The 12,429-nt window shown below is 41.6% G+C and overlaps 1 protein-coding gene across 1 annotated transcript in view; it reads left to right on the top strand.

Moving 5' to 3' along the window:
- The window catches only part of LANCL3 (LanC like family member 3), a 37,878-nt gene that overhangs the window by 18,211 nt on the left and 7,238 nt on the right, over positions 1 to 12,429 (top strand). Inside the window, exons 2-4 of the mRNA XM_064151942.1 lie at positions 7,189 to 7,312; positions 8,457 to 8,654; positions 11,222 to 11,429. Coding sequence (XP_064008012.1) covers positions 7,189 to 7,312; positions 8,457 to 8,654; positions 11,222 to 11,429 — 530 coding nt within the window. The remainder of the gene's footprint in view (positions 1 to 7,188; positions 7,313 to 8,456; positions 8,655 to 11,221; positions 11,430 to 12,429) is intronic.

Raw genomic sequence — 12,429 nt, 5'->3', positions numbered from 1 at the left:
ATACTAGTCTTTACTAACCAACTCAAGATCAAGTCCTGCCCATCTCATGTTTACCTGCAGATATGTACACCAATAAATTCATCTTTCCAATGAGCTGTCTTTCTAAAGTCCCAGTAGATCCCAGAGTTCAAATTGAAGACACTGTCAAGGTTATTGCAATGTTTGCAAAGTATTTCTCATCTGTGCTGCAATGATTTATCTTTTGCAAAGGTTGTTTCATGAATCCTGTTTTCCTGCTTCTCTGGAGTTCTTTGTATGCCACTGCGTGCATCAGCCAGTTCAAGCACTCAGCCAGGCTGGTTACAACAAAGATCGGCCTAAGAGGTGAGGGCAAGGATTCCCTCCCAATGAACCAGCAGTCCCACTGTCAAGATTAAGTAAAACAATCCAAAATACACTGGCAGAACAGATGTTCCTTGCTTACTAATGTGAAAAATGGACTGGGATCCTGGGGTAGCACAGCTATAACACACTGGGCTGCCTGTTGCCCAGACAAGACTATCAGATGCCCAGCTTGGGAGATTATCATCATAATGCAGAATCATCAGGGATGCACATCTAGAGTGCAGAAGGCTACATCTCTCATCAGGAAGTGGCAGCTCCATGCTGCACTTTTGGCATAAGCCATCAGGACTCGTGTACTTTCTGTCTGTGATAAACAGTCAGAGGATTTCCCACTGAAGAAGATTTTACATGGTAAAATAATTTTCCTTCTGTCTATCTGGGGAGCATAGATGACTACTGGTGCAGCATTAGTCTCTAATTCATCTGTGCTTGTCATAAACTGCTCTGTTCTCTGGTGGAGGAGCGGTTGACCCATATGAGCCCCAAGCAGAGATTTGGATCACAGGTGATCTGGTACATCCATTTTGGCCAGTTCCCAGAGTGTGCCCCCAGAGTGGCTCAACCACGTGTTACAAGGCTAGTGAATAATTAAGAAGAAGAAGAAGAAGAAGAAGAAGAAGAAGAAGAAGAAGAAGAAGAAGAAGAAGAAGAAGAAGAAGAAGAAGAAGAAGAAGAAGAAGAAGAAGAAGAAGAAGAAGAAGAAGAAGAAGAAGAAGAAGAAGAAAGAAAAAAAATAAGGATGTTGCTTGTTGAAAACAGTTGGGATAGAATTCTGTAACTAGGCTCTTTCTCTGGAGACTTTCAAAGCTCACCTGGACTTAACTCCTGTGCAATCTGTTCAAGGCATACTTGTGTTAGAAACTGTATTGGACTGGGTGGTCTCCAGAGGTCCCTTTCGACCTCTGCAATTCGGTCATTCTGTGCTAGCTGGAGGCAGATCTCTTTGGTTTTCTATCTGCTATGCTTTTTGTGTGTCCAGGTGTAAGCATCACCTGAAAGAAGCAAAAATCTGGTCATAGCATTGCATGGAAAGGTCCCTGAACAATGCCAGCCCCTGTCTTTAGTAGGAAGAGATCACACATAAGGAGTGAACTGAAAGATCACACAGTGCAGTAAGCTATCATTCAATTACCAAGTTGACTGCAGTATCTTTCTGACTGAGCTGTGCTGATCAGTGTATCTTTAACAGCAGTTTTGAGTATTACTAATTCACAAGCTCCCTCTGCTGGGCTTCTAGCATAGGAGACTAATGACAAAGCTCCTCTTGAGTTACTTGTAGACTGACCTATTTTTTCCCAGCTTATTTTTGACACTCTACAGCATCAGAAAACGTATATGATCAAATTAATGTAAGTGGCTTTTTTAAAGTGTAGCAGAGGAAGGTTTGATGCATTAGATGCATATTAAATTTGTTTACATGCATAAAAGAAGACTTTTTTTCTCATAATAGTATTAGTGTAGCTGTTGCCTAATAGAAGTACTGATTCATCTTTAAAAAGGTCATACTTGGTATTCAGAAATGCCTTCTGTTACTTGCACAGGGGAAGGAGCTCTAAGAAAACAAATACAGAATGTTTCTTTTTACAATTAAAGGCTGAAGTTCTCAGAGCTACTCAACACGGTATGCAGTTTTACGTAGCAGTAGCTCTGCAGAAGACAAAGCACAAGCAAGGGACTTGTAACAAGAATTCAGAATCATAGAATCATAGAATCATAGAATCAACCAGGTTGGAAGAGACCTCCAAGATCATCCAGTCCAACCTAGCACCCAGCCCTATCCAGTCAACTAGACCATGGCACCAAGTGCCTCAGCCAGGCTTTTCTTGAACACCTCCAGGGACGGTGACTCCACCACCTCCCTGGGCAGCCCATTCCAATGCCAATCACTCTCTCTGGAAACAACTTCCTCTGAACATCCAGCCTAGACCTGCCCTGGCACAACTTGAGACTGTGTCCCCTCGTTCTGTTGCTGGTTGCCTGGAAGAAGAGGCCAACCCCCACCTGACTATAATGTCCCTTCAGGTAGTTGCAGACAGCAATGAGCTCACCCCTGAGCCTCCTCTTTCCAGGCTAAACAACCCCAGCTCCCTCAGCCTCTCCTCTTAGGGTTTGTGTTCCAGGCCCTTCACCAGCTTTGTTGCCCTTCTCTGGACATGCTCCAGCACCTCAACATCTCTCTTGAATTGAGGAGCCTAGAACTGGACACAGCACTCAAGGTGTGGCCTGACCAGTGCTGAGTACAGGGGCAGAATAACCTCCCTTGTCCTACTAGCCACACTGTTCCTGATGCAGGCCAGGATGCCATTGGCTGTCTTGGCCACCTGGGCACACTGCTGCCTCATGTTCAGCTACTATCTACCAGCACCCCCAGGTCCCTTTCCTCCTGGCTGCTTTCCAGCAACTCTGTCCCCAGCCTGTAGCCCTGCTTGGGGTTGTTGTGGTCAAAGTGCAGAACCCTGCACTTGGCCTTGTTAAATGTCTTTGTGTCAGTAGTGTTTTGACTAAGTACTGACATGATAAAGAATATTTTTGCCTCCTCTGTGTCCTGCTTATGCTAAGTGACATTGAAGAAGTTTCTCAAAAAAATGTGCTATCTCAGGCATGACTTCTGGTTGGTTTTTTTTCTGGGCAGCATATTCTGATATTGGCTTCATTCTCCATCAGAACATCAGACAGCTTTCACCAGGAGGACGTGATATCAATATGCAATTTATCCCTTCAAAGCCTTTGGGATGATCAGTCTATTTCTTCGCCATCCCTTATTAAACATATTGCTTCAGTAATTCTCAGGGGCAAGGAGGCATTGCAACTACAGTGAATTGAGAATGGACTTTCTAGAACCACACTACCATCTGTGATTATGATTAATGTAGTCTGTGATGGTTATTTTGGTCCTAAGTTTTTAGCTGTTTTTATTAAAGATATTATGAGAGAGGCTATAGAGATTTTACAAAGGTTTGATTGAAATAAAGTTCAGCAAGACACTGGGGCTCTTCAGTGCAATCTTTCATCATTCAGCCTTTGAAAGGCCACTCATCATAGAGTCATAAAATGGTTTGGACTGGAAGAGACCTCCAAGGATCGTCTAGACCAGCCCCTCTGAAGTAAGCAGGGACATGCTCCATTAGATCAGGTTGCTGAGAGCCTTGTCAAGCTTGCCCTTGTCTGCCTCCAAGGATGGGGCTGCCTCTACTTTCCCTGGGCAACCTGTTCCTGTGTTCCACCACCCTTATGGTAAAGAACTTGTTCCTAACACTGAATCTAAATCTACACTTCTCTAATTTTAAACCATTGCCCCTCATCCTAGTCACTACAGACTTTTGTAAACCATCTCTCTCTAGCCTTCTTGTAGGCCCCCTTCAAGTACTGGAAGGCTGCTGTTAGGTCTCCCCAGAGTCTTCTCTTCTGCAGGCTGAACAACCCCAGCTCCCTCAATCTGTCCTCATAGCAGAGGTGCTTCAGTCCCCCTGATCATTTTTCTAGCACTCTTCTGGAACAACTCCATCTGGTCCATGTCCTTCCTGTACTGAGGGCTCCAGAGCTGGATGCAGTATTCCAGGTGAGATCTTACCAGAGCAGAGTAAAGTGGCAGATTCACCTCCCTTGACCTGCTGGCCACACTTCTCATGCAGCCTAGGATACAACTGTGTTCCAGCCAACCATTTCCTACAAGGATCAAATACAAATCCTTCATACATAAGTGTTTTGGAAAAGAGGCAACACCCCTACAATGGCCATGACTGAGGCACTTGGTGTAAGATATTTGGAGTCAGCACAAAAATGTTCTTATTTAGCTGTTGGGACATACCTTCTACCTGCCTTGAGTGTCCAGATCAGGCTGAGTGACCAGAAAGAAAGCTGTTTTCAAGACATACATGTTATTTTCTTTTCTGCTCCATTTGGTAAGGTGAAAGTGGCTCAGGACAGGTGGATTTCTATCATCCACTCAAAATGCTATTTAAAATAATTGCAAATAATTGCATCTTAAATAAATGCAAATCTGGCTTTGCATGTGAGATTTTTGGGTTCTGCATTCTGAAAAAGAGATTCTATTTGTTAACCTATTTCATTGCACCAGCCAAAATGCAATGCCATGCTATACAATTAAGTAATCATAGTGCTGAAGTGTTTGGATTTAGTAAAAAATGGTGAACAATGCATTTTTTGCTAGCTGACACTGCAGCATTGTGCAAGGCTGGATTTGGGGAGAAGTTCAAATCCACTTAAAATACACAACCAGCATTTAAAAACAGTTGTTAATTCCATTTAAAAGTTAAATGCCCCCAAACATGAAAATAAGCTTAGCAAAACAGGGTTGGTGTTGAAAGGCAGTTGATATATTAAGTAAAGGAGCAACTGCATACATAAAATGATTGTGAATTTTCTAATCAGCCTGCCTTTGCCTTCTAGAATTACAGCTAGAGAATCTTATCCTTCACATTCAGTTTTTAAAGGGTTACCTTACTAAACATTAACAAAATGTACAGTTTGGAGGACTGGGCCCCAAAATGCAAGAGAGTAAAATGAGAGCTGTGGAGAGAACACAGACTGTCTGGCCATGTCTCTGATCTCCTCGTTTGCTTAGGATTTAAACTGTTTCTTTAAACTCAGCAAGGCTAAATCAATTCATTTAAAAATGACTGGAAGTGAGTGAAGTCTCCAGATGTTAATGGCTAATTTACTTCTACTGCAGTAACACTAAAAAAACACTAATCAAGATCAGAAGTAGGTCATTCTCCAGGTTGTGCAAATATCATAGCCATTTGGAGTGGCTGTCATAAAATGCCTCGTTAGCAGGGAGCAAGGTAAGATGAACAAACAGAAATTTTCAGCTATTAGTTTCCAGTTTAATTCTAAGTGACATTAATTATCCAAGGCATATCTTACATGCCAGATGAGAGGATATGGTTTATTACAGATTCTGCTTCCATACTTAATGCTAACTGTGCTTTTTAAAACTGGAGAACTGTAAATCCTAGGATAATACAAATCATAACAAACCCAAATGTATTGGTTTAATATCAATACATGATCTTGATATTCCAGGTAGTTTTAGGATTACTGCTTATCTTGACAATGTTTCTGCTTCATTTTTGTCTTTTTTTTTTCTTTATCAATTCTCTTCTCATAAGTCCAAATAGATTTTTAAATGTTTTTTTTTTGCAAAGTACAGCTGCCATAAAGGTTTTCCCTTAAAGCCAGAACACTGTTTCCACTACGTGATTTAAATGACTTAGATGTTGGTCAATAATGTACAGATGTGGCTGACAGAGGAAACTGCAGTGAACTGCATATAATTAGAGCTGTAGTTAAAACCTGTAAAATCAATTCCTTATTGAATGCTTTAGGTCGTTGATTGGGAAAAAGCTTACATCTGGTGAAGTGTATGATTTGTCAATCTCACTTTTTGCACCTCTGAGAGTAAGACATTAGTTGCTTCTCAGGGCCATGTTGACCTGTTGGTAATTAAAAAGTCCCATAAGAAAAGTGTGTCCAGCAGGTCTAGGGAGGTTCTTCTCTCTCTCTACTCTGCCCTATTGAGACCACAACTGCAATACTGTGTTCAATTTTGGGCTCCCCAGTTCAGGAGAGACAGGGACCTGCTGGAGAGAGTCCAGCAGAGAGCCACGAGGATGAGGGGGATTTGAGCATCTCACCTATGAAGAGAGACTGAGAGCCCTGGGACTGTTTAGTCTGGAGAAGACTGAGAGGAGATCTGCTCAATGTGTACAAATATCTGAGGAATGGGTGTCAAATGGATGGGGTCAATCTCTTTTCAGTGGTCAGCAGCAGTAAGACAAGGAGCAATGAATACAAACTGGAACACAGAAGGTTTCACCTCAACATGAGGACAAACTTCTTTGCAGTGAGAGTGAACAGGCTGCCCAGAGAGGTTGTGGACTCTGCTTCTGTGGAGACTCTCAAAACCCACCTGGATGCATTCCAGTGCAGATTACCCTAGGAGATCCTGCCTGGGCAGGGAGGTTGGACTCAATCTCTGGAGGTCCCTTCCAACCCCTAAGGTTCTGTGATTAAACACAGCTAGCCTCTCTTCATAGAAATCTGTCTTGCATTGCATTTTTCTTAGCGTTTTCTTGAAGTAAGAAGGTCTGATTCTTCTACTAAGATGTTTCTGAACCCACAGGTCCTATTGATTTTCAATAAAATTTAGTACCTTCTTCTTTGCTTACTCTTCTATTCACTGAGAAAAATCTGTTTAACTCAGTATGTCACAGTAAAGTCTGTAAAATTTACTGCTTCCATAGGTCTTTTCCTGTGTCCTGTCCTGGTGTCTCTTAGAATCATGGAATCATAGAATTGTCAGGGCTGGAAGGCATCTCAAGGATCATCTAGTTCCAGCCCTTCTGCCTTGGGCAAGGACACCTCACACTAGATCAGGTTGCTGTGAGCCACATCCAGCCTGGCCTTAAAGACCCCCAGGGATGGGGCTTCCACCACCTCTCTGGGCAAGCTGTTTCTCTTCCTCCAGTCCAGAGGCTGTCATTCTGCAGTTTGCCAGGTGCTTTTTTCCCAGTGTCCATCAAACTGATTCATCTTTGGAAAAGAAGAGCAGAAGCTCTTAGTGGGTCTCTTCACCTCTTCTGTGCACCTGAAGATTTAGCAATCACTGTCCTGAGATGGGATGAAACTCTGTTTTTGAGAATCATTGTTTAAATTTAATGGTTTACGTAAGGAAGTGTTACTAATGTTGCACCTCATGGCATGCTCATAAGATTAAAGGCATTACTTTGTCTTATTCACCAGCAGAAAAGCAAAGTCTTGCAAAATGTCTAAAAATTAAAGTTATTGTCATAGATTTGATGCTTGTTTTGATGCTTTTAGGTGCTGACCTCAGCACAAATAAAATCAATTTGCCTGGCCATACTAGAATCAGGAAAGCAGTATGCAGTGAAGAAGAGGAAACCATTCCCTCTCATGTATTCCTACTATGGAACAGAGTATCTTGGTGAGTAAAACATGTCCAACTACTTTGAAAGTGATGCTATGTGTAGATGCTGAACCAGTAGACCCTTAAAATAAGTTTAAGAAAGTGACACCAGAAATCAAATATGTAAAACCTACAGTTCACTGAGCTGGGCTAATCCAGCCTCCTAAAAGTCCCAAGTGGGACTGAGGAGCTAGGGGGAGGGGTTGATGCTGTCTAGTGCTGGGAGAACGCAAGAGGTGCTTGTGCTGCACCAAGGTTGCAGCAGGCAGTAGCTTCATTCCCTCTTCTCCCTTCTGCCCTGGTAAATCTGTCCTTGCAAGATGGAGGCAGTGAGAGGTGTGGTGTTCATGTCAGTGTGGAGAAGTTTACCAGACAGAACTGTCCCCACAGGGGATGTTATTTTTAAGCTGCTGTTGCTGCGCAGGGGCTTGCAGAGTGGTTTTGGCTTCAGCAGCGCAATTCAAGCGTGTGGTCAGCTTCTATCCATCATGAGCTTCTACTTGTCATGGAGCTCATCTGAAGCAGTAGGTAAGTCATTGAGCAGGTCCCTAGAGAGATCCTCAAGGCACAATATCCCACTGCAGAAAACATGAGGTTGATTTTCAGATGTTAAGAGTTCCCTGGCAGGGGAGTAAAGAGTGAAGTCATTAGTAGTGCTGCTTCGCAGACCCTGCAGGTACAGAGAATTCTTGCACTGAACTACAGGTTTTAGCTGACTGACACCATCAGTCATTGATAGGGAATGTCAGTTATTAATAGGGAATGTCATTTATGCTTCAGTTACAATTTGAGTTCAACAAAGACTGCAGAATAATGGTCCACATTCAGTAGTGTATCAATAAGAGTCTTGTCTTGAAACAGTATTCAGGTCAGATTGGGTGTAACTTCACACACTGAGTTTCAGTCACATCAGAGTGAGAACAGACAAAATTCATACCTATTTCTGCTTAGCTTGAGGAACTGGTGAAGACAGAAGTAGTTAGCAACAAATCATAATGTCATGCACCTAGGAAACTTTGTTCCAAGCACTCTTGTAAAATGCTTAAAGAAGACAAAAGAACCATGGCCTTGAAAAGGAAATAAGTCTGAAGAGAAAGCTGCTGTGAGATGGTGATTGGTCCTAAATCCACCCTCTTCTCTTGACTGTTGTTGTTCTTTGCAGGTGCAGCACATGGACTTTCATCGATCCTTCAGATGTTGCTTTCTTACTACGAGTACCTGCAGCCAGCAGATCAGGAGCTTGTGTGGCAGAGTGTTGATTTCCTTATGGACCAAGAACAGAACAGCAACTGGCCTCCTGAGCTGGGAGAGACAATTGAGCGGGAGAATGAGCTTGTACACTGGTGTCATGGCGCTCCAGGTTTGTTTCCCCTTAATGCTATGAACAGCCAGGTGCTGATCTCATTGCCTGGCCATGTTAGGTGATCCCAGATAGAAGACAATCTCAGGTTAAGTTGGAACAATTTTGACATTTTATGAGAGGCAGGCAAACTATTTAGGCTTTTTCTTCCACTTAAGAGAGTTTTATGTAGTGCTGAAGAAGCTGGAAGGATAGGTTTATTTTCTGCCTTACAAGCAGAGCTGATCACAGCTGAAAGAATTCTGGTCACCCTGAACTGTATATTTTCCACTCTTGCTCCCTTTCATGACAAGACCTCAAAGAGTTGTACAGCTGAGTCCAAAGGCAGTGTATGCTGGACAGAGAAATAGTATGCAGTATTGCCCAGGGAGGTGGTGGAGGCGCCATCCCTGGAGGTCTTCAAGAAAAGACTCGATGGGGCACTTAGTGCCATGATCTAGTTGACTGGATAGGGCTGGGGGATAGGTTGGACTGGATGATCTTGGAAGTCTCTTCCAACCTGGTTGATTCTATGATTCTAAGAGCACTGATGCAGACACATCGGTGAGTTTTGGGGAGGCCTTCGGAATAGCTTTCCCCCCCCCCCATCAGAATCCAAGTTTAGCTGCCCTTATTATATGGATAATGTGTAAATCTGATCAAAATGTATTCCTGTGAAGGGGAGTTTGTACTACCAAGAGACATTTTTTTTTCTGAAATTCAGACATACAAAATGGCTTTTCTACAAGAAAGAGAATCAATCCTTAGTTTGGGTTAGTTTGGGCTCGTGAGGTAAGGCTGATATCTGTCAGTTCAGAATCTAATCTTAACCTTAGCAACTTTGACAAGTAATGATGAGTATAGAAATTGCTTTTTTGACACCCAGGCAGAATTTAATGGTTAGCTATCACATTGGCTTGGTAACATGAACCTAGGTGCTTACTGAAAAGCTTCCTTTTGTTAAAATACGTCCATGAGCATTGGTGCCTTGCTTTAAAAGGTGTTCTTTTGAAATCACAATGAGTACATTGTAATTAACACCCCTTAAATGTGCTTTCTACTTATCTTTTTGTTGGCATGATTAAGGAACAAGCTCCTGTCTCTTGCACTCCAGTGAAGTGAAGTGAAAACAGCTTTTGTATTCCAGTCTTTTTTATTTTCAAGAGGAAAAAAATTATTTCTATAGCATGGCTGGGATAATGGTGAGACCTGCAAGGAAGATGCCCTCTTTGTCTTGAGTTTAACTGTTGGTGGAGCCATAGGCAGCGAAACAAAGTGACACAATCCCCAAAGGCATAAAGATGTTACTTTAAAGAGATGTAAATTCATTAGTTGCTGTTGTCCCATATCCCTTCACTGTTCTTGGGCAATAATGCCCATGTAGTTTACAAGGACACTGTTCAGATATTTCAGTGTATATTGTATTCAGACCACAAGTAAACATTTCCTTAGGCACTTGAGTTGATGACGTAGCACAGGCAGTCTTTGAAGGTTACCATGAACTGAGATGTGCAGTGGGCTGTTGAAGATTATGATTAATTTATTTGACTCTCCTCTAAAGATAAGCCAAACAGTTTTATTTTCCTTTGTTGGGGGGGGGAGGGTGTTCTTTTTTTGTTGTTCGGCTGGGTTTTTTAATCAGAAGTTATTATGCACAACTATTCAAAATTAGAGTAAACCAGCATGAAAATGATGATGAAAAAGCAGCATTTTTTAAAACAGAAGTTATTATGCACAACTATTTAAAACTAGAGCAAACCAGCTTGAAAATGATGATGAAAAAGCAGCATTTTTTAAAACAGAAGTTATTATGCACAACTATTTAAAACTAGAGCAAACCAGCATGAAAATGATGATGAAAAAGGAGCATTTTTTAAAACAGAAGTTATTATGCACAACTATTTAAAACTAGAGCAAACCAGCATGAAAATGATGGTGAAAAAGAAGCATTTTTTTAAAACAGAAGTTATTATGCACAACTATTTTAAATTAGAGTAAATCAGCATGAAAATGATGGTGAAAAAGAGGCATTTTTTTAAAACAGAAGTTATTATGCACAACTGTTTAAAACTAGAGTAAACCAGCATGAAAATGCTGGGGGAAAAAAAGCAATTTCTTTTTCTTATTCAGTAAGAAATTATATCTGTTGCCAGTGTAAGAAGTTGTCTTGCACATCTTCATGCTTCTGCCAGTGTAAATAGGTGAGATGAAAGGGGATTCGAAACCAGTAGAAGCCAGTGCTAAGAGTTTTAAAGGCAGAAAAATGTGACTACTGTTTAAAGTTGATAAGAGACTGGGAATGTTTGTGTAAACCCTGGAATTCAGTCACATATTGAAAAGACTGAAAGTGATATTGTCACAGGGAGTGGAGAAGTACATCTTAACCATGTTCTTTTTAGCACACCAGATACTACTCTCTCCTCCATACATAGTATGTGTATATATGTATATGTGTATATATATGCAACGTTGACATGTAGAACATGAGACTGCAGGGGTTTAGCATACTAATCTTTATTTTCTTAGGTGTTCTATGAGACCCTTGGCCTGATTTTTACAGAAGACAATTTCACTTGTTATTTCCCTAGGCATTGCATATCTGTTTGCCAAAGCCTACCTGGTTTCCAAGAAGCCTCAATATCTGGACACTTGTATCCGCTGTGGAGAGCTAACTTGGCAGAAAGGCCTGCTGAAGAAGGGACCTGGAATCTGCCATGGAGTGGCTGGTAGTGCTTATGTGTTCCTGCTGCTGTACAGGCTCACTGGAAACTCAAAATACATATACAGGGCACAGAGGTTAGCATTCCTGCCTTTCTGGGTTCAGGGTAATACTGGAAAGTCTCAGGAACATTTGTGAAGCACCTCAGAATCTATAATCACCGCCTTTGGGTGCACCCTAAGTGGCTAAGCCTCAGGTGCAATTCTAGCTCTGAGTTGTGGAGCAGGAGCCTGCAGTTCTGCTTCCAGGCTGCCTGTTGGGCCAATCTCACTTAAACTATACTACTGCTACCTGGAAAGGTTGGACCAGATGATCCCTGGGGGTCCCTTCCAACCTGGCATTCTGTGATTCCATGAGAAGCAGTGGGTTCTTCCAGCATCCCTCCATCCCTGCCCAATAAGCCTGTGGGGTGGAACAGTATGTACCCAGGTTCACCTTAATTTAAGATTAGAACAGTCAAATTGTATACCCAAGTCCAGGAGTAGAGTTAAATGTGATGATTCATTACATTGAGTACTTCTGATTTTCAGAGCATTTAACACTATCCCTTATTACTAAATATGGGAAATAAGTGTGGGACCTGATTTGCTCTTATTTTACTGATTTAGCCCCTGTAACATTGTCATATTCAGCATAGCCAGTGGGGTTGATTCCATTTTGTCCTGATACAAACAAGTACATCTCATTGAAAATTCTGTCCTGCAACAATGTTTAATTTTATTTCCCTCATTTCCTATGCATGTTTGAAAAGATAATATTCAATGTTTTTTACTGTTTTCCTTACAGCACAGAATCATGAGGAGGTAATTAGGGCAACTCATTTTCAGGCATTTGCTTTGAACTGAAAACATTTTGTTTAGTTACTTCAGCATTACACATTTTTTTTGCATTGATGCAAAACATTGCTTGCATCCTGTGGAAATAACAACCAAGATAAAAGCTACTTGAAAGTGTTTAATATGTCTCACAGAAGTCAGAAAAAAAGGGTTTATATCTCCCAAAGAAGCATAAAACACGTGCAGTTTGCAAAGGTTCAGCATGGGACCTCTATTGTGGATATTGGAGAGTGTAAAACTT

This window comes from Pogoniulus pusillus, chromosome 12, assembly GCF_015220805.1.
Source record: "Pogoniulus pusillus isolate bPogPus1 chromosome 12, bPogPus1.pri, whole genome shotgun sequence".
Lineage (NCBI taxonomy): Eukaryota > Metazoa > Chordata > Aves > Piciformes > Lybiidae > Pogoniulus > Pogoniulus pusillus.
Note: the sequence above shows the minus strand (reverse complement) of the source record. Positions and strands in the feature narration are given on the sequence as shown.